General features: G+C 43.6%; 1 protein-coding gene across 1 annotated transcript in view; it reads right to left on the reverse strand.

Annotated features, from left to right (window-relative positions):
* Positions 1-4,448: 4,448 nt before the first annotated feature.
* HSPBAP1 (HSPB1 associated protein 1) overlaps positions 4,449-23,114 on the reverse strand; it is a 38,475-nt gene continuing 19,809 nt past the window's right edge. The window contains exons 4-8 of the mRNA XM_063400860.1: positions 20,862-20,998; positions 17,529-17,700; positions 10,056-10,139; positions 7,015-7,125; positions 4,449-6,805 (exon numbers count right to left, since the gene is read on the reverse strand). Of these exons, the coding sequence (XP_063256930.1) occupies positions 6,251-6,805; positions 7,015-7,125; positions 10,056-10,139; positions 17,529-17,700; positions 20,862-20,998 (1,059 nt within the window). The 3' untranslated portion in view covers positions 4,449-6,250. The remainder of the gene's footprint in view (positions 6,806-7,014; positions 7,126-10,055; positions 10,140-17,528; positions 17,701-20,861; positions 20,999-23,114) is intronic.

A 23,114-nucleotide genomic window follows, 5' to 3' on the forward strand; every position in this document is an offset into this window, starting at 1 on the left:
CCTGGGCTGGGGCAGGGTCACCATCACTTGGAGAGGCGCAGCCAAGCCTTGGAAACCCTTCTGGGTGCCAGGGCTCCTGTGCTGTCCTGCCTCTGAGAAGAGTCTCTGGCACTGCTGGGGGGGAGGCCACGTCTGTGGCTCCCAAACCCACGCCCTGAGGAAAGAGGGAAAGGGAAAGGGGCTCTGTCCCTCAGCCCTTGGATGTGACTGGGGATGGGGCAGGGAGCTCCTCTGAGGGCAAGGGCAGCTTGGTGTGGCAGTGATGAGAGCTGTGGTTAACTGGGTTAATTGTATTCATGTTGCTAGGAACATGGTGAATTATGTTAATAGCAGCATCTGGGGAAATTACATCTTCATTAATTGGTCCTGATTGCTGTTTGGCAGATGCGAGATGTTTCTGACTTTAACATGCAGGACAAAATTTATTGTAACCAGTGCATGCAGTAACTGCACAAATACTATTACCATGCCTTGCTAATTGACTCTCTGAAGAGGAAGGGATGGCAAAAACCTGCACGGCCATCTCATCTCTGCCCTCCTGCCCCAGCCAGGACAGGCTTGTCTTCTACTGATTCCTGCCCTGTGCTTCTTGTGATAGAGCTCTGAACTTTGTTTTCAGTTAATACTGGTAATAATAAGGTTGACAGACCCAGGGGAGCAGTCCTGGGGCTGGGGATGCCTCTGTTGTACTCTGAAGCTGGCCCTGCTCTGCCCACAAGGCTCCTCCCCGTGAATGTAACTGGGGGCAATCGGGTCTATTCCCATGTTGGTGTTTTGGAGACCTTTGTTCCCACCAAGTCCCCAGCAGGAAGGAAAGGAGGCTCACCCAGGCAAGGCTGTCCTCAGGCACCACCCCTGGGTGGGAGCTGGGGCTGCTGGCATGGGAAGAGAGCCAGTCATGGCCAAAGCTGGGGTGGGCTACGTGCGGTCTGTGGCATCGATCCGTGCAGTGCTGCAGCAGCAAACAAAGAGTAAACCACATTGCAGAGAGCTATCACACCGTGGCAGAAAGCTCCATTCTTAACCATGGCAGAGATCCTAATCCCTCTGGATAAACCCACAAAGCTCCAAGCAGGTAATTCATCACCTCCCTGGGGAAGCTGAATCGCAGGCGGCACCGAGTCCCTCATAAGTTATGAGGCTCGTCTGGGGACAGCAATAAGTTGTGTTATGGCCTTGCTTGCTCTGCCTTCTTCTTACACAACACCATCTTTCATTTTAATAGTGTTTTTTTCAGCCAGCTTTGTTAGAGCTGCTGCTAATTGGGCTGGATTCATGTGTCCCACCAGGGCACAGGACAAGCCTGGCACTGCTCAGAAGGGAAGGTTTAACTGCCTGGAGCTTTCAATGGGCATAGGCCAGGCTTTGGGGAGCAGGAGGAGGGGACGTGACAGGGGTGAGAGAGGAGTTCAGTAACAATTTTAACTCTTCACCTGCCCTTGAAGCTCAAATACCTTCCCTGAGGCAGCAATGGGACAGAGAATGACTCTACATGATTCCAGTATCTCCCAGGGAGATGAAAACCTCGTTCACAGTCCACCTTTCTGATCTGGAAAGATGTGGGGCCACCTCTTTTGCTGTGAAATTGGATTTTAAAGTTCTTCAGTGCTGAAAGTATCAGATTCAGACCTTCACAAAGTTTTCATAGGTCATCACAAGGAATGAGAAGTCATTGCTGGCACAATTCCACCAGAGCTTTGGAAGCAGCAAAGTCTGCGCCCTCCAAACCTGGAGCTAGGTTTTGTCAAGAATTTGTAACAGGTGCTGAGCAGGGAGCTGGCCATGTCTTCCCATGACACTGCCCCTGTAAATAGATGCAAGGACCAGGAGAGCTGTGATGCATGTGAGATTTGGCTGCACAGCAATGCTTCTGGCTTATGAGACAATTTTACCAGCTCCAGGGCTCCCCGTGTCCCTCAGCACAGGGGCACTGGGAGGTCCAGGGTTTCTGCTTGTGTTCTCTGAGCCTCTGGGAGACTCACAAAAATCCTCTCCCCACCACTGTTGCACAGCACTTGCCACCTCTGTCCCCAGAGTCCTGCAGTCTTCCCCGGAGCCCTGGGTGCTGTGGTCCTGCCAAAGTGACTATTCCAAGGTGACCAGAACTTCCAGCTCCAACTAAGATGGACAAACCCCTCTAATTAGATGGAGAAATTAATGTTTAGTGGGAGCATCCACTTGGGAACACAGCTCTGAAATGTGTGGCTCTTTAATCAGAGATGCCTTCATCCCACTGCCCCTTCAGCCAGTGTGGCAAAGTGTGTCCCCATCCTGCTGTGGGTCAGACCTCTTTGTCTGGAGGACAGAGGAATATGGTACAGGAGATCTAGGATCCTTTTCCTACCTCATCTGGATGAACCAGATGAGAAAACCAGGCCACTTGTTTACAGAGGTCTTTCCCCATCAGCCATACTGGAAATGTCAGGAAACTCCTGTGAGTGGAATCCTGCTCATGCCAAACACCAAACCAGTTCACATTTGTAGCCGAGAAACACAGCAAGGAGCTCACTGCTTGGCAAACAGACTGAATTGTAGCACTACTTTTATTTTAAAGGGCAATTAGCACTGTGGAGGGATTCTCTTTGCCTCTTCAATATGCCATGGTTGTTAGTTAAAAGCTCAATTTATGGTTAATGTTGTATGATAACATATGTCACAGCTCTGCAGCTGAGCTGCTCTGTGGCATCAAGAAAACTGTGCCACAGCAGAAGTTCTGAGAGAGGCAAATGGGGCAACAGCACTGTGAAACCCAGTGGTACCCACAGAAATTTAGTGGGGAGGCTCTCCAGAGAAGACTGAAACTCTGGAAGATGTTACTATCTGGGGTTTTCCCTTCCTGCTCACTTGAGAGCTGAGACTGTCAGAGCTGGGTGTGGTTTTTGGAGATTCTGTTCAGTGAGCGTGGTGTGTGGGGCCAGCGAGCAGCAATGTCCGACAATCCAGGAGGGATAATGCAGACTGGCCCATGAGCTGCTCTGTAAACCTGGTACCGGGGCAGGGAACACACAGGGTCTGCACCAGCCAAGCCGAAGAGCCCGGATGTGTGGGCAGAGATGAATGTCCTGGTCCATCCCGCTGCTTGGACTGGCCTGGGCTGGAACAAGGCTTTAACTTCACCACCAGGCACTGCAGTGTCCATCTCTTACTGTCACTCAGCTAAAGCAAAGATGACAAGCATGTCACCACTGCGACCACCCTAGTGACGGCTCCAGGCTATGATCACAACTGCTGCCATGCCCACTGCTGACACTGACAGGGAAATACTCTTTCTTGGGGGAGGAAGTTTCTATTAGCAGTTGCAGAGGGCGAGTACTGGATTCCTGCTCTTCTTGGAGACAGGCTGTCACCAGAGAGATCAGAAATCATTTATTTTTAACACTATGAATATGTAGAAACTTGTCTGAGCCTCTGCACGCAGTGGCCATGAATTTAGAGACGGCGTCAGGAATCGCGGCATTCGGCATCCTGCGCATCGGGTCACGGCTGTAAATTCCTCCTGCTGGTGCACAAGCCATTTGCCAGACGTGACTTGCTGAATTTGTGGTCATTTCTCTCTCTGCCCCCGTGTGCAGAGTGTATGACTGAGATTTTATATTGCACCTCTGAGACACAAAGTCCTTCTGGTGCTTTTGCCTTGCATCCTAAACAGCCTCACTCGCTCTTCTCTCCGTCCCCTTGGCTTAATGGCTTCTGGCCACAGCCTGGCCCTTAATCACGGGCTGCACCTGGACAGGCATTAACTGTGACTGTCCCCAGACAGAGAGGGTTTGATTGGAGTGGTGAGGGATGTGACTGAGCACAGCTCAGCCTGGGGAGAATGCTGCTCCTGCACTGAGCCCGAGGTGGGTCCTGTGGCATAAGCACCAAAGGCGATCAGAGCAGGTGCTAGAGACCCCTGATGCGTTCAGTGAGCCTTTCCAAGGACAGTCATTTGGAATACAAGGATGAAAAGTTCAGTGTGGATTTCGTGGGGCTATGTTAGGATGATCTGTGTGTTGGGAGGGAAGCTTAAGCTAAGCATGTTCACACTGTGGGGTCTCGAAGATGATGCTGCCATCCTCCTCCTCAACTTTACTGCCTGTGCCTCTCCTCCCCCACCTCTATCTGTTCTAGACATAAAAGCTTTTTTATTGCAAGACTACTTTTGCTCAGTGAATTAAAATGAAGCATGTGCAACCCCTCCTTCCCAGTGCAATTGCTCCCAGCAGCAGCGCTCTCTAGCTGGTCCCAGCCCCTCTGATCAGCCCAGCAAGCAGGACATGAGGAGGGTCTTGCTAAACCCAGCTCTGCTGAGATGTGCCTGTGCCTCAAAATGGGTCTGTCCTCTTCCACAGAGTGCTCTATGAGCCTGGTGAACCACTAAAGGCAGCAGAGGTGACCAGGATGTTTCCTAACTGATTCCTGACTGAATCCCTTTATTGCAGCAGTGCCATCACACACACAGGAACTGTTATCAACAGGATTGTTTATTAAATTCTGGTCTGGTTGCAAGGGTGCAACCCCACTGAGGCCTTTGGTGTAGAGACATGAAATAAGAGCAGTGGATTTTCTCACCTTGCTGAGAATGGTATCTCACCTGCAGGTTGCCCTTGAGGATCACACACAGGGGTTATCAGGGTCTGAGCCCAAATACCAGGGCAGAGCAGGACAGTGGGAACTGCACATTTGTGGGTCAGAGACGGAGCTCGTGTGGCCTCTGCTACTGACTCACAGCCACTCTTCAAAGCCAGGGTCTCCAGCAAATGACATACACAGCTCTGTTTCCATCAGGGCAAGGTTTCTGTGCTTGTTAAACGTGAACCTTTGAGCCTTTCCAGCTTAATCCTCTTCCAAGTGTATTAGGATTTTGGGGAGATTTTTGAAATGGCAAGGTTTCCTGAATTTCTGATGTATTAGTGCATATCTAAAGCCCTTACCATAATTCATCAGGGCCCTGCCAACAAGCAATCTGAATAAAAGCAGAGAGGAAGCACCTTTGCTATCAGGATTTTTCAGCTATAAATTAATGGAAGGTGATCTTTGTGTAAACAGCACTAGCTTCATGTATTTAGCAGGGAACACACACCAAGCAAAGGAAATACCAGCTGGAGGGAGGGCTGGTGGTGCAAGGCGATGGATACGGGAACAGGCTGATGACAGAAACCGATTTCTTGGTCTCTAGCAGACACAAGCAAAGAGACATTTTAAAAGCAAAGGTTTCACAGGAGCTGTCCCTGAAGCTGTCTCTTGAAACTGTGGTTAGGGAAAATGCCTCTGTTGTCACCACAAACAGAAATCAGAGGAGGTGAGAGCATCCTGGAAGATGCTAGCAGCTTTCTTCCCAGGTGTTCAAGACTCCATGCATAGCTTCAGAGTTAAGAAACCTTCTTGCCTAAATTTCTTGTTCCCTAACTTTTCAATCAAAGAACAACCTAGCCTTCAAAAACAAATCCAAGGACCACCATCCTTTGAAGAAAGGATGATCTTGTACAGCAACCATTTAGAACCAAAAGAAAAAAAATACATTTTGATTGTTGTGGTAAAGAGAGGGACACAGGCAAAAAGTCATGGCTGTTTTGCTTTGTTTCTTAGACATAGCAGACTGTGCACATCTGGCTTTAAATACATAATAACAGCAACTTTCCAGCGGCCCTTATCTCCCAGCTTCAAGAGCTTCTGAACCACCTAAGGGCTTTTGCCTCACTCCAACCTAGGGCTTTGTGACAAAACTGAGGTTATTTAGTGGAAGGGAGGAAGTAGATGCATTAGTGAGTGCATTGTCTCTTGGTTGAGGTTTAGGTTTACCTGAATTTATTATTTCTAACATAATCAACTGATTGCTTGTTGACCATTTTACTTTAAATGTGGTCAGGGACTGCAATCTACAATCAATCAATCAATCTCCCAGCCTTGGTCCCCCTCTGCTGTGTGCCCATGTCCCAGCACTCCCTCTGTTGTCTACCATCAAGCCACACTTGTTTTCCAGCTCAGAGCTGTAGAACACTGTGGAGATCCCACCTGCACAGCCTGTGACTGTGTGTGTTCTCTGTTCACAGCACCGTGCAGCTCTCTCACTGAACACACCTTTCTCTTCCATCACTAACCAGCTATTCTTCTTTCAGCTCAACTACAACCTGCACTTAACCATTAACTGTGTCTATCTGCACCTAAAAATTATTTGAAATGGAACATTCAATTATTACAGATCTTAAACACGCAGAACAAGGCTGCTGTTGGATTTCTGGTTCAGAAACGATAAAGCACTGCAGCATCACACTCCCATTCTCTCCAACAGCAGCTGGGCCACTAAACTGATGACACGAGGATTAACCAGACAGTCTAACAAGTCGTTGGTAGAGAGGGCTGTTTGTGAGGTGCATGGACTGCAGTCTGAATCCATTGGATGTGCAGCTGTCTCACAGTCATTACTCATTAGCGAGCTCTTCCTCTTGCAGTGTAATTTTCCAAAATGTTCCCCTTCGTTTTCATGGAGATCTCCACCACCACATTCAACTGCAACTGCATCCATCCCGCTGGTTTTGTGAGACTGTGGTAAAACCTGAATAAGATGAGGCCCAAAAGGGATTTTCTGCAGTTCTTCAGCTTTGGGTGTTGGAAAGTCACATTCCTGGGTCAGTAATGTGCAGCTCTCTGGTTCACAGCCAACCTCCCTTCTCTTCCTCTTGCATGAGGCATTTGTCCTCTGCTTTGCACCGGTGCTGCTGGAGCGTGCCTGTCCTGACACACTTGTCTCCTGGCATCTGAGGTATGCAGACACTGCTTTATTCAGGTACTGAAGATTGATCTCATGGGATGTTGCCTCAACCTAAGAAAACAACCAGAACACACTCAGTTAAAAGAACATGTTTCAATTCAGCCTTGCATGATTATCTTCCATGAATTACTTTTGCTACATGAAGGGACGGAACTTAAAATTCTTTTTCTCAAAGCAGCATAAAAGACTCAGGGGGAGCTAAGCAAAATGTCAGTAATTCTTTGTTATTGCTGCTGTAATGGGAGTAGTAGAGAGCTTACTTCTGTGGGATTTAACCAGAGATCTCCATCGCTGGGGCTTTCTGCCGATTTTATGGCGCATACCAGCACTCGAGTTATGGCCTCTTCTACACGGGCTCCATGATCTGCATCCTGCCTCAAGAGAGCAGAGGGTTTGGGATATAGATTAGCTCATGGGTCCCTGCAGAAAGCTGAAAGATCTTAGGAAAAACACAGATAGCCTTAGTTTGAACGCCACACTCATGTATGTGAAGTCAGTGGAAGGTTTCAGACTCTCTTCCTGTGTACAGCCCCCACACAGGTGACAGCACAGGTTTTGGTGTGACTGCTCATCTGAATAAGGATTTGCAAAAAATAGTATGTGTATATAATCTTTTCCCTTATTAGTGTTTTGTTAATTGAATCTGGTGCTTGAAATTACAATGCAATATTAGCATTTAATTAATGTATGCATTTAAGGAGCTCTTTAGGACTAGAAGAGCCATATAAGTAAATAGCACATTTTTATACCTACATATTATGTCTAATTTAAGCAATCAAAACACACAGGATGTTATAGCAAGGCAGCAGCTACCTAGGGGCTACACAAGCACAAAAGTAAATCTTAAGGAAATTTAGGAAATATTTCATGAGGTAACAGCAGCTGACAAACTGCTGCACTTTTGAACATCACCAGAAGGAAAAGCATGTTTGCTCTGAAAGCTCTCCTGCAAAACTAAAAACAAAACTACTAAATTAATAACTTTGTTAATAGGCTCTTAGTTTCAGGCCTTTACTTCCTGCATCATCCCCCTTGGACAGCTGGACACTAGCTAGGTTTGGATAGCAGAACAAAACTTTACAGTCTCTTAGCTTGCTTTCCCATTTGAGTTTCCTGTATCTGGAAGGAATGGTAGACTCCAAACAGGATGGTGGTTTGGTTGACAAGTACCTAGAAGTGGATGCATAAATTTGCTTTAATTGAGATGCTTAGATGTATTAGTTTTGGAGGGAAGATGCAACATGGTCAACCCACAGCCCTCATCAGTCTTAACTGTGGTTCCAGGGAACTTGTCAAGCAAACCACACATCTGGCTAGTAGGAGTGCTGAAGGCAGAAATCTGTCCTGGAAACCTAAGCAAAATTTGGGATAAAAGCAGGGGAAAGTGCTCTTGGCATGTTGTGGGTTTGGATGCTTGGCTTTTTAACAGCCAAAATACAGAGTTTGGTATCTACATGTGGAAATTATTTAAGGTGTTGCATTCTTGGTATTCATCCTGGCCTGCTGAGTACAAGGCTGTACTGATTGCATGACAGTATATTAGAAAGCAAGGAATACTTTTGGGTAGCTCACATCCAGCTGAAAACAAATTAAATTTCTACTCTAAACTCTTGCCAATATAATTAATGGTTTCACTGGGACTGTAATTGTTGGTGTGATTCACATCTGTCAGTAGGAAAGCAGCTGGTAACAGCTGCAAGCAAGAACTGCTTGGTTTGGTACTGCAAATATTCTCAGAATTGTCTTTTAGAATCCATGTCAGAATTTATTTTATAGAGAGATTGTCCAACATCTAACAAACAATGCTGCACCATCATCTGCAGGGATGATTTCTGTCAGGAACTTTCACGTGGGCTGCAATAGCCACATTTGCTCATGGCAGACACTGATATTTGGGGAGGGTGGGTGTCATTTATTAGCGAGATCCAGCAAACACTGTTCTCCTTATGATGCCACACAACCACTGACTCTTGCTGTCACCAGACAGGATCTTGGTGACTTCTGCAAGACCTTTATGACAGGAAAGGACATAGAGTTTAGCTCCACTTTTTTTTTTTTTCCCTTGCAACACGTAAGAACAGTTAGAAATGCTCAGTCCACACCCCAGCACCTGGGAGCGACCAGCCAGGCTGATCCCATCAGCTCCTCCAGAGGGGGACAACTTGTGAGGCCCAGCTCAGGGCACAAATGTGTGTGGTGACATCAGGGCCTTCCCAAGCCCAGGGCACACAGCCAGGGCCTCTGAATCACCTCAAAGGCTCAAACTCGAGGCAGGCTTAAGTGGCTGCCCTACAATGTAATTGGTGCTTTCTCTGGCACTGGAAACAGCCTGACTGCACTGGGGGCTATGGAAGAGCCTGGTCTGGGCTGTGGGCTGCTGGCCTTGCTAAACACACAGGTTTCATCTCCAAAACTTCTCCATGAGGGAAATGCCCAAGTGAGTTCCTCTGCTCTGCTTGGTTTGATGTTGGTATGAGAAATGCATCGTGTGGTCTTGGAACAGCATGTGCTCCCTCCCCTGCAGATTTCCGGTCTAATATAGGTTTTAGAAGCAGGAAAAAAGAAAAAGGCAGTGAGTATTTTAGTGAGGCAGCTCTCATAGGTCATTTCCAAAGGTCTGTTTTTTAATATTAACCTAGGATTATTAATTATGTCAATCAGAAAACCTTCTGGAATATTGAGATGATCTAGTGGAAGATGTTCCTGCTTCTCTCAGAGGGATTGGACTAGACAACCTTTAAAGGTCCCTTCCAACCCAAACTATTTCATGAGTCTATGATAGCCCTGGAATCATCTCATATATACTGGTTAACATGAGCAAGAAAAATCAAGGCCTAGGGAGAAGAAAATTAATTAAATACAGAGAAAATCCAACTTCAGCCAAACCAAAACTATCACAGAGGAATGAAAATTTAAAAATCCTCTCCTCCTCCCTTCCTATTCATATCAATCTGATTTAAATTCTACTTTAGCTTTGCACATAAGCTTGTCCTTGAGGTGAAGTTGCTGGTTTTTTGTTCTCTACTCAGCACAAAGCTGGCTGGCCCTTAAGAAACTAGGCATGAAAATTTGGCTTGTGTTTAATTGTTTACCTGATTGAAGTAAACTTGAAAGGGGATTTCTGCTGAAGTGGGCCTTCTGATCTGGAACCTTGAAAGGTTCTTCCAGAAAGAAATGGATCCGTAAGGGCTCTTCCCTCCCCAGCCTCTGAACACAACACACCCAATAGGACTGAACTGCCAGGCAAGGGACAGAAATCCCTTGGAAGTGCTACACCCCCAGGACATAAAAAGGAAAATACCAGTTCAATCCAAGAGTTTATGCTGACAGTGACAGGATCAATGGATTCCACATAGTGCCACCAGTGCCTTGGAACAAGCAGGACCTGGAATTGGAGACATTACATTAGGGTACAAGCAGAAGCCTGAAGAAAGGCACAGTGTTTTAATTTAGGGGATGTGGGATGTAGAGACAACTGAGGCAAGGACACAGTTGAGAGGTGATATTTGTTTCTCTGTTTTAAAGAACCTTTTTCAAGACTTAAACGCCCACTCTATCAATACTATCACGTGAGAAAGGGACACAATCCAGAACTACCTTTCATCCAAACTCCTTCCCATATAGTCCCAAGCAGGACTAAAACCTTTAACTGCTGTAGGTAAGCAAAGACCAGCAGTACAGAAGGGGTGCAGCAGCACATCAGGGCGTCAGAGAGAGTCTCAGCCAAGCAGGAATTCTTTTGTAGACTCTCCAACTGAGCAGACTTCCCAGTTCCTCTAGGACTGCCAGCCAGTCTCCCCAAAAAGCAGCATCCCTATGCTCACCTAGGTGACCAGGAGAGAAAATGTAGCTTGAATTCTGGTAAATAATACCAGTATTAAATTTGTCACTTTTAGTAGATAGGCTTTTAAAAGGAAATGTCATGATTTCTGGAACAATCTAGTTTAGATCAGAGCTTTACAACAATATCAGGATGATAGCTGTGACATAAAATTGATTCCAACCCATGGCTTTTATGGTACAAGACACTGATGTTGTTTTGATGATAGAGGACAAGCTTTTCAGATTACTGAACATTAGATTAACATGGAGCTATCAAGGAAAGCATAAAAGATATTTTTTGACAAGTTATAAAAATGGTCAGAGACAGATAAAAATATACACTTCACAGTGGGGAAAGTGAAGCAATGATCTGTATCTGAATTGCAGACAATTCTTTCTCTTGGTAGACACAAATTACTTAGAAGAATGTTCTGCTACCCAGATAGCCCTGTGCTTCATTATACCAAAACACGGCTAATGAGAAAATGTCTGTGGAGGAAACAATGGCACCAGCCCTGCAAACACTTACAGGACTCTTGGAACACTCATTTTTTCTGCCAGATGACAAAATGTTCTCCACAGGCTTCAATTTAAATCAAACAAAACAAAAAAAAAAAAGCACCGGCTCTCCAAAGGTCAAAAACATTTGGAAATTATTCTTTAATCCAGTACAGCATAGAGAACAGGAAAGGAAGTCAGTCAGTGGAGGGTCATTATTTAAAAAAATATCACTAGTTAGTCCTGACATGTAAGTGTATGAAACCCTACAAATTGCAGCCAAAACATGTTTTCTACCCTGAACAAGATTTAGAGTTTTGTTTTTATTAAGGAAACATCCACTTTAAATGAACAGTGCATTAGCAGCAATGGGTTTATCTGTAAGGAAGTGTTTTTCAGTTTCACTGACTGAAAATCATACACCAACCCTGCACCCCAAATGCTCATCTGCTCTACAGGGGATCTTACACTGAACTCTGCTAAAGAACCTGGGTGCCCTCCAAGTGACCAGGGGTGATGATGAACCCTGGAAAACTCTGTTTGACAGCAGAAGGAAGCAGAGCTCCTGTAAGCAGCCGTTTGCAACATGGGGATCCTTCCTTGAGCCTTGTGTGGGAACAGTGAGCCTCCACCGTGCTGGAGAAGGGGATGGACACTGGGGAATTGGTGCAGAGGGACTGTGGAGCAGGGAACACCAGCAAGAGACAGATTAAGGGAAGTGTATGAATGTTTCAGTAATGAGATGCTGCCTGGAAATCCAAGAAGGAATTAGGCATGGAACGTGCTGGCTCCACATGACTCACGTGCAAAATGGAGACAGAATTGCTTTGCAGAGAGGAGCTACAGCCAGAAGGAAAATATAATCCCCCCAACTTGTCCTGTGTTTTCAAACCAAAGAGGAGGAACTTGGTCCTTTAGAGACTAATCAGATTTCCCTCACCAGCAGCTTAAGGGTAGTAGCTGCAAAGTTGTGTCTTTCTGCAGCTGGCACTGTTTGCTGATGCAGTTTATAGAAGAGCTACAGACCTGTGATTCAAATAGGCAAAAGAGGGTCCATAAAGACACCTGCTCTCCCTCTTTTATTGTTGAACAAGCTTATGCTTGTTAAAATAAGGATTTACAGCAACAAAAAAATTTGAAATTATCGAAAAGCAAAAGGATGAAAACTTAAGGGAAGATGAAAAAATGGAAAAAGGTAATTAAAACCAAAAAACATGGCTGGCAAGAGAGCAGAACTAACAAGACAAAAAAACCCCAAACCAAACCAAAAAACCAAACCCCAACAACCCTGAAAAGAAAGAGGTAGGATTCTTCTACATTTACAAACTAGTATTCTTCTAGGTTTTCAAATTAGAAGCAAATACATGCACAACAAAATTAAAATAAACAAAAAACCCCACCGCTGCTGCCTCTAATGATCAATTCCACAATAAAATAAAGCAGACTTCCATATGTTTATGAATATGGGACAGAGATTTAGCTACATTCCTATAGGAAATGTGGAAGTAAGCCAGAGTGCAACAACACACAAATGCAGCAAACATTTTACAGAGAAAATGTGAAGTGCAATAGCAAGAGAGAACTACTCCAAGCTAAGAGATAATCTTGTGCTAGCCTGCTTTCTATAGAACTTATCTAACTTTATGAGTGCTGCGAAGATACTGATCTAAACAGTAACCAATCAGATAATTTTAATATTTAGGCTAGTGACAGCCAAATATAGCAAATGAAGTTAAAGTAGGACAGAAGTCCCAGAAAAGATAAAATGAGATGCTGTGATGGGAGGAAAGAAACCAAAGGAACATTTGGGAGAGCAAGTGGAGCAATGCTGAAGACTTGTACAGCACAGAGAACAGAGCAGGTTTGAATTCTCAGTGGACATGATTAACTTGATACAGTGCAAAGGTAGGGCAAAGGTGGAATTGCTTCAAAAAGAGAGCACACCCTGAAGTGAAATATTATACCAAGAAATTTCTGCTCATTAGAAAAGGGTACTTAGGTAAATGCACACAAAAAGGAAGCCATTGTGATGGGAAGATAAAGACATCGAGCCCCAGGGGGACCCAAGGAGATCCCAGAAGTGTTTGCAACCATGGCAATGAAAAATAAAACGAAGTAGGGGCAGGTCCCAATTCTGTGGGAGCATCACCTGAGGAGCCTGTGTGAGTGCTGCTGCCCAGCCTCATCTCTGCCTCATCCCAGCTGGTGCCTGGCTGTCCTGGTGCTGGGGAGGTGCTTCTCATTCTGCCTCCCTCCTGGGGTCACCCCATCTGCTGAAACGGAGCTCCCAGGGCGACTGGAGTCAGAAACACGGGCACAGCCATGGGGAAAGGCACCGTGAGGAGGGAGGGACTGGGGCTGTGCCAGGCCGTGTCCATAGTGACCCAGGGGAGAGAATGAGGGAAGCTCAGGGAAGAGGTGGAGAAGTGGAGTCAGGAACTTGCAGCTTTGACCTTTGGTCTGCCTGACTTTTGAGGCATTCATGGGCTTCCCCATATGTGTTGCAGGTTGAGCAGTGTTTTTACCACCAATCCTAGCATAAATTCAGCTCCTGGACTCTTCTGCTTCTTCTGTGATGGAGATGATAGCTCTGGTGTCTTGAGGTTAGGTTGGGTTGTCTGCCTTCTCTATGGGGTGACTTGGGGCCAGCTCTGCAGTCTCCCACATGAAAACTCTTTATTCCTTCCCCAGAACAGAATTATCAACCATCTACTATGCATAATGCTGTGGCCAACTCTGAATTCTCTTTCAGTAAAATCACTTAAACTCTTCTCCAACAAAAGTAGGGGTTTTTACTGTAACCCCTTTTAAAAAGTCTTTTGTATACTTTGAGCTGGAACATTACACTGCCTTTGAATTACTGCATTTCTTGACTTACTAAAACATTTTCTTTGGTATCAATTATATTTTTCTTGGCTATCTGGACTGTGTGTTCTGCTGTTCCCCACTCTAAGCCCAACCTGACGTTCTCACACCCTTTCTTTAAAGGCAGCACACAGGAAAATCCCTCCTTGACTTCATGAAGATTTCTTCTTGCTCAGTTAGGTTAGAAGTCAGAGGTTTGCCTGTGCTGTTGGGAGCTCTGCTGCCAAACTGGATCCCATGGTGTGTTAGATTCTGCAGCAGAAGCACAGAAAGAGAAAATCCTGCAGCTGAACACAGGAACTGAGTGACAACTGTATTTGTAGCCACACAAATGTGTTTCTTTAGACTTTGAGAAAGCAGGTAAGCAGAAGCAGGGGAGGGGAGCTTCTGAGCAGCAGACCATGGTGAGAACCAGCAACCAATGTTCACCTTTTTCTAAAATTGTTTTTTCCCATCCAGTGACAATATTTTTCAAGGCCATAGAGAGGGCATCCTTCTCAGCCTCAATGTGTCTTTCAAACTATCTCAGTCAGGCTTTTCCTTGCACTTCCACACTGCAGCTCCTCTGGCTGCAGGCTGCACTGGGGCACAGGGCCAGGCCACAGGGCAGGCAAGCACTGCCTCTAACCCCACCTGTCTGGGGTAGCAAGAAGGGGAATGGGATTGCTCATGGGAGCACAGAGTGGCAGCTGCTTGCTCTCCATACCTTCAGATAAATTCAGATGTACTTTGCAGTCTCTCTACCATTGTCTAGTTATGTGGATATGGATTAACAAGGAGATGGATTAAGAGCAATTACATTAGTGAGCAGGAAGGAAGCCAGAAGTCAGTGAGAAGTGGGGCAGAGGAAAGAATGAGCAATGATTTTATCCTTGTACAGCATCTCAGTTTTTGTAGCCTGTTCAGCTGGTATTCATCTCTCCTATTTTTAATCATCAAAAAAGTTAAGCATCTGTGTGTGTAGGCCCCTTCTATAGCCTGTGCTGAAGGACAAGATGGGATGAGTGTTCCTGTAGGACTGTAATTATGTAAGTCAGGAAGGATGAGCCACCTTATTGAGGTGCCAGGTGCCACTGATGGCAGATAGAACACCTGTCCTGAACAGGATTTAAGCTGAGGGTGACAGATCCCTAACACTCTTAACACTTGTCCCAGAGCATGGGTAGAAGATACTAGAAGAGGTATGTTTTGTCCCATTTCTGGTCTTTTACAGAGTGTTTCTATATTTGAGAAAAGAATCAAGGTGTTACTAGAAATGCTGCTCCATACTTAGTCCTCGGCTTTGCAACCATCACACAGGTGACCAGGTCCAAACATTTATAAGGAACCCCTACATTTCTGTGACACAACTTGCTTGTAACTTCATGAATATAGTGGATAAAGTCATGTATTGCTGCAAGCCCTTCAACTACTCAGCTGCCTATTTGAGTAAGCTTGACATCTAAATGTTTTCCTAATTTGTTTCAGAAGAGATCACTAATGTGTAACCAAAAGTTATGTCTGTCGAAATGCAGCTGACAGCCCATGGTCAGGTACAGGATGAAACCTTATAAAACCTTAAGTCTCAGTCAGATACTAACATTTATAAGAGAGGTTCACCTCTGAACAATACAGTGTTAGGGCACAAAGGATCCAACTGAAGTATGCTCTGTGCACTGGCACAAAGTGACATGAGGGAATTCTGCCTTCAGGCAAAAAGGGTGTAAAAAAATGGCTGGTAGCAAACATGACCAGAAGGTGGCATTAGACACATTAAGTTTTTGATATTCAAAGCTGCACTCACCCTACATGCAGCTGCTTTCCTGAATACCTAAGAACACCTTTGTCTTTATTTTTTCATCCTTTTATTGTTACAATAATGCAAAATGTTCTGCATACCCTCTGGGAATGAGTTGAGATACTACACATTATCACAAAATAAAGATGCCTACAGATTCTGCAGTAATTGGGCTAATTCTGTGTGAAAACCACTGTGAAGCACATATCAAGACATTATTTAGGAATCCTCTCCCTTGTTAATAAAGGAGTTCTTCTAGGTCGTTCCTCTCCTCTCCATCCAATGGCAGCAGTTCCCAGCCCCTGCCCCAAAAGCTTCTGGATGAGATGCTGGCAAGCACCACACAGAAGGCACTGATAAAATGGATGAAGGCAATGCCTCACTGCTCCATCATTGTTTCTACATTACTTTCCCCCCCAAGAAATCCAAACAGTATCTTGTTCATGGCAATGCAGACAAATTGTATTACTGAGCTGGCTCAAGATCTTTATTCTTAGCAAGATTAATTTGTAATTGCTTTAAGCCTAATTAAAATTAAGATCATATTAAAGGTTCACTAGTACACTTGATCATTGCAAAGGAGATTGAAAATTCAAATAATATTTGGGATCAGGGATAACGCAGTGCTGAATGGATGTGGCATTTTTATTAATAGTAAAAATTTGTTCTTTGTGCTTTAAACTACTGACTCCTGCTACCTTACAAAGTGCTGAATGTGAAACTAATGATTTTGCATTAGGAGTATGAATATGATCTAATGTACTGCAAACAGTAAAGGCTGATCATAGATTCCCCATTTGCATCTGTACCAACTGCAGAGCATACACTTCCAGTTGATGGGTATAATCCTTTTGTTGGAAGCTACTATTCTGCCTCACTCTGCCTCCTCATAATTAACTTAATTAGCAAAAAATCCAGTCTTTAAATTGTTGAAGGCAGCTGGATTTCCCAGTTAGGGACAGAGGAATGCTCAGACAACTTGTTGAGCTGGCAGGTCAAAAGAGGTAACAATATCTGGTAGGAGAATGGTGAAAGGGCTCCAGAAGCAGCAGCTCCACTGTCTGAGCAATGACCATCGCAAAATTCCTTCGGAAGGGCGTGACAGTTTGAGATGCACAGCAGTGCGCTACAAGGACATGCATGGCTGAACAAATGAAAAAGGGTAATTCACACTCCAGATACAGATCTTGCTGATTAAATAAAGAAGGACACTATTTACAGCAGGAGACTGGGAATCAGGAGTCCTGAGCTCTGCTCTCACACTGCTGCTGCCTGCCTGTGTCACTGTAAGGCAGGCACTTACAGTTGAACCTTCTCAGTAAAGCAGGATGAAAAACATCCTGACAGCCCTGTAAAGCACCATGAAATTGGTGAATGGCGTGCACTCTAAATGCAAGAATCATCATTAGAGTATTTATTAAAGCAACATATGAAGGCTATTCACTACCAAAATATGAGTTCCTTTGTTAGCTCTATATACTCATTAACCAAATGCATTTTATGGAACATATGCTGTCAGACTAAACAGGTCAGAGTTCAAGAAAGTTCTGAAGTAGATTTCAGGTGGTTGCAGGAAAGGTGGTTGTATAGAGTCAGGCTTGAACTAGTTCTCCAAATGTCTGCAGCTTTTGTACAAAAAAGTCTGGGCAAGTAAGTGTCAGCAAAGAAAGTTCTTGTGCTGAGAGAAATCTATGAAGTCTGAATGCGGAGTGAAAGAAGAGGGAAGTTCCACAGTCAATTTGTTAAGATTTCCTAGCCCTTAATTAGCCAGTTAAATAAATATTAAGTAATGTAAAGCTTGTATGTCAGTACCTGTCCTGGATTGAGTGTAACAACATGGGCTGTTGAGTTCCTAAACTCAGGAAAGCGTTTCAGATCAGGGTTGGCAATGTTGACTTTGCTGAATATGCTGGATTCCTCATAAGGGATCCTGGTAGGATAAAGGAAACTGGTGTCACCAGGTGGGAAGAGGTGCCATCTCTTCCTGAAAATAGAGAGAAGATAAAAATGTATTCAGTGCATGTCACTTGCAGCAAAGAACTAAAGGCAGTAGCAAGGTTTTCAATAAAACATAAATCTGCCTCGCTGTGTGAATCTCCTACGCAGTGAGAACACAGCCAGTGCTTACAGACTGTCTCCTGAAAGTGTTTTTAAAATATTCCACTTTTTAATTTTTTAACTGAAAAGATTTACAGCTTCTCACCAATCATTTTTAAAGGCAGATAAAATAAAATCTAAAAAACCTCTCCCATCTGGTTTCTTCTTCCTCCTTTTTACATGCAGCATTTACAGATGCTCAGAGCATTAAAAATTGCTCCATAAACTAGAGGAAATAGTTTTGTTACAGACAATGTATTTTTGTTCACCGAATGAAAAGCTTTAAGAACTGGCATTTGTTTTGAAAGGAGGGCATTGTGTGTTTAGGATGCCAACAGTTAAAGGGTATAGACATTATCTTCTGTTTCCTGCAGTTCTTACACGGCTGTTAGTATTGAACCCCCGTTCTTAGTAAAAATCACCTTGATGTTCCCAATGCCAAAGACGGCATAAATAAAAAACAGATACATCCACAGATATAACCATCCTTAAACATCTGTACTTTTTTGTGTTATCAGTACCACATGATGAAAATGTGTCTGGTTGTGCATTTAAGAACTTACTGGTGTGACTAAATGCCAGATGGAGCAGGACAGGGTCGTTCTGCTCATGAGGGCACTCATGCCAGGTTGCTCTCTACATGCACAAAGAAGAACATGAATGCACCACAGTGCTAAGCCCAGCAGAGCTGAAACCACACTTTGTCCTCAGGAGCTAATGTCTCTATTTCACTTACATAGACCAGATCAAAGAGAAAAAAAGAATATGCCAGAAGTGGTGGTGCCAGTTTTATGGGTATTATAAATGAAATATCTTAGCAGGTACATATGGTATTTAGAAATAGAAGTTTTATATGGCAGTACTTTAGGTGATAGAAATAACCAGGAGGAATACACAAAGAGAGGAATACACATTTATTACATTTAAGAGGTGCCAGACAAACAGTACAGCATGACCAATGCACTAAGCAGTGGAAAAGTAAAGGCAGCACTTTACAGCACAGCTGGAGAGCTTGTATAGCTCTTCTCTTTGTTTTGGACTCTAGCAAGGGCTTTTCTTTGTGTCCTTTCCCTTGGCACTCACTTCTTGAATTTTGTCTGCTGCTTGTGACCGTCAGTTCTAAGTCACAGATCTGAAAATGGGAGCAAAGCAACCAAATGGCACAAAACCAGAAGGGACAGGAACAGAAGAGATAGAAATAGCAGAATTGTCAGAACTAGAGACCAGCAGAGATGCAAGTGCCATAGGCTGCTGATATTTCTTGGTAATTACCAAAGCAACTGCTGGATGCAAGCATAAAACCACTTCTCCTGAAACTCAAGCCTTATTGAAACTTTATTTTGCCCTCCAAGCTAGATCCTCTGAGGGGGCAGAGAATGAGGCTCAGGGTTAATCCTGCAGGCTCACGACAAAGCAATATCATAAAGCAAAAATTAAGAAGCCTAAGGGATGCAAGGAGGAAATTCAAGATAGCAACAAAGGGCTAAGGAGTTGTCCCTGGCTTTCCTGCAAAGGCAAATCTATTTAAGTTTAGCATAAGCTTATATTCTGTTACAAAGCCTGTCTTGTTTGTGAGTCTCCAAAGGGAATCTTTCTGCTCTGAAGAAGCACAGGATTCACAAGCTTGTGGAAGTTTGCAATCTGTTTAAAGGCTTTGTTCTGAAGAGGAAAATGACTTTGTCTTTTCAGGCTGTGCAAAGGCTTTGGATTTCTTTCCCTAAGAGGAACAAGGATTTTGGTCTGCTTGAGGGGAAGGAAGTGCCTTGGGAAGGTGGACAAAATTGCTGCATGATGCTGGACTTCTGGCTCAAGTTCAATACCTGAAGGTAGAGATCAAAGAGGCTTGGCAGGTATTGTGTCTGCTACATCACTGTACTTATTTAGTACACCCAGTATTTAAGTGGATCCTGAGAAGATTATGGCATTTAAGTCATGGTTTTCATTGGTATTTCTGGCTCCTGAATACACTCAAGTGTCCAGACTTCAATGCACAACACTTACTGCATTGATCTGAAGTTTACAGCACTGGCTGCAGCACAGCAGTGCGTGAGGGAGGCTTCTTGAGTGTCTCTGCTGCACATCCACCCAAGGACCTCAAGGCTGTTTACAAACATGAATGAAAACCCTACACAGAGTTACCCTTCTTAAGGATAACATGATGACAAATTCATTTACCTCAGGCCTTAAAGCCAGTTAGCATGTGGCACTGCCCAGCTAGTGGGCAACACACCTGACTTCCAGTCCTGCACCTTCACCACACCATCACCACCATGATCTTACTGTTCTATAAAATGGCAGAGTAATTAATCCCATTGAAAACTCCCTAGCAAACTATTCTTTCCACTTCATACTATCAAACCTAAAAAGTGTGTGCAACTTGTTCTGTTACTCTAGCACTAATAGATAACAACGCAAAACCAAAGTGAAACAATTAACAAAACCAACAAGAATAACAAAAAACCCCACCAACCCTGAAGCCAATATGCAAGGAAAGAAGAAAAAAAAGAATAGGGGAAAAAAAAAAAGACAGCATGCAAACAGGCAGAAAAATACAGCAACAGCCACATGCTCCCAAATGAGTTTGGAGCCTCAAATGTCCTTTTCAACTTTGCTCACAGCTGGCTGCTCCCATCCTGATGGACCCCTTTTAAATTAAATCTAGCAGGCTATTAGAGGCTCTTGCACAGACAATATTGTAAAGGTCTAAAGTAGTTTGTTTCTATTTTGTTTGGGGGCTTTGCATTTTTAACTCTTTTATCTGCTGATTCCAAATTCCTGAATTCATAACTACTAGGAAGATTAAAGATTTACTATTGGACTATATGACACACAGACTAGAAAATAAAATTGTGTTAACTCCATGACCCAGTCAGAACAACACCCTGAGGTTCTGCCATTTCCTGTAGAACAGTTATGATTCTTCAGTTATCGAGAACTCAGAAAACTAAAATAATCAGGACCTAGAGTTAATACTAAAAGAGTCCAAAACTAACTTTATGCACAGGATAACTATCCCCTATATTTACTGTATGTATGTGCACTTATTACCTTCCTTGTACTTGCAACACCAAGTTGCAGCCATAGGAGTCCAAATGGCAGGGGGTGTTGGCTCCTTCAGAACCAATCCACAGCGTGCTCTCTTTTCCACTTCTTCCAGGAAAACCAAAGTCAGACCACCTTACATCCTACAGCAACAAAAGGTTGATTTATGTAAGCTGTTGAACTGGTTCACATCCTGTCCTTAGTTCTGAGAGTCTCCTGTCTTCTCCTTCCACTGCTCTCCACCTTTTGTCCACTGCTGCTGTTTTTCCATGGTGGGGTTCTGGAGCACACATAGTCTGTTCCCCTTCCTCCAAAATTCTCACCCCCACCTTTCATATCACTCAAGTTACTCCTTTGCTCTACAGAAGGTCTGCCCAAATTCTCATGGCTACGTGGGGCTTCTTTTCCTTTTCAAATACTCTTTTATATCTTTCTCCACCCTTAACCATCCACCCAAGCTGATGATTGCTTTTAGAAAAATTCTTACATATGGCATTTAAAAAGATAATGAAAGGAAAGAAAGAAAGAAAAATCCCTATTCCCTTTTCAAACAATTGATAATGTATGTGGATTTTTTACTCTCTCTTTGCTCCTATTTCAGCTTTCTCCATGTCTGGGAACACAGACTTTACCCCATCTGTGACCCAGTGTTGTGCCAGGTTAAGTTTCTCATTATTTAATGGACACATTTGCAGAGGCAGTGAACTTAAAAGAACTTGCTGTCAGGGTGAGGAAGGGCAGAACAGGTGTGTATGTATTATGAACACAGCCCTGGATGTCTCCAGTCCGCTGATGCTCACACAGGCAATCCCTTGGGGCTGACAGCTGGAAAGAGGCACAGTGAGGTGTTTTTCAGATAATCCAAGGGGTTTGCAAAATGGTTCTGTGTAGCTTGGATAAAGCTTCCCCATGTATCTACAGCTCTCCCTGCCACCTGCAGGGCCTGATCATTTGTTTATTGGAAAGCACTTGAGGAATACTGGCCAGAGAAACTGGCACCTTTTGGCTGGAGCCCCAGACCAAGCCTTAGGAAACAGAGATTAAATTTTTGGCTTCCTGATGTTCTTGGGCAAATCACTTCATCTCTGAGTTTTATTTTTCTCATCTTGAAAAGGAAGATAACGGTATTTGTTCCATTTCAGTAAAGCACTTTGGGGTCATTCACATCACCTGATTTTAGGAACCTAATTTAAGCTTGGCTCCTGCTCCAGTAAAAGCACTCTCAATCAAGCCTTAGAAAAGCCTCTCTCTTTCTGCTGTCTATAAAGAGAAAATAGGAGTCTAAGAGTCCTAATTTAAGTATGTAAGCTTGCTGCTTGCAGACAGGTGGATGACTATCCTTTTTAAAGATCTATGGATGAGGAAAACTACAGCTAGACATTATAAGGATGACTTCACCATGACTCTGTATCAGGAAACCCTCAAAATGAGCAATAGCTTTCCCAAAAATTAGATGTTGCTAAAGATTCTGAATTTCAGAGTTATTGATTTTAAAGATATCATTTGAAAAAAATGCAGAAGTGTAATATAAACATTTGTCAAAGACAGCAAAAGATCAAAAAGAAAATGTTGCTCCCATAGATTTCGGCAGGCATAAAATTTGAAATTCAATACAACTATTTCAGTGAAAAAGTTAAGCGTAACACCATTTCTACACTTTAATCTCACACCTACATAGTTTTCATATTTTGTTACAATTTAAGTGAAAAGAAAGCACACATAATCAATATTAGATTTAAAAGAACTTTTTGAAAATGCTGCTGCTGTAGTAAATAGTTGAAGCGATTATGGGTAAAATAGTTTCTAACCAATGAACTGAAAAGGAACTGGTAGTATTACTGAAATCTTGTCACACTGGATTCCTTTTCTACAATAAAAAGCCACAGTAAGAAGAAATGCACTAAAAGGTGTTCCAACCATAACAGATGGCACATTACTTGTGATATATATTTATTTCATTTGCTGCTTATAATGAAGTTAATCTGTACCCGTATGTCACTTTAAAAGGTCTCATTTCTATTTAAACTTCATGCATGTATCTTGCTCCTGATTTATATCTCAAATTCTGTAATGAAATATCAACTGAACAAAAAATGTAAGATGCTAGATATTGCTCATAGATTAGAATAATGGAATCATTACCTTAGCCCACACAACTGTAAATGATAAACAGTGCAATCTAAATTTCAAACAACTTCTAAATGGCCCTATTAATCACTATAAATAACAGTGCAGTTGGCCTTCTTTTCCCCTTCAAAT

This window comes from Prinia subflava, chromosome 6, assembly GCF_021018805.1.
Source record: "Prinia subflava isolate CZ2003 ecotype Zambia chromosome 6, Cam_Psub_1.2, whole genome shotgun sequence".
Taxonomy (NCBI): domain Eukaryota; kingdom Metazoa; phylum Chordata; class Aves; order Passeriformes; family Cisticolidae; genus Prinia; species Prinia subflava.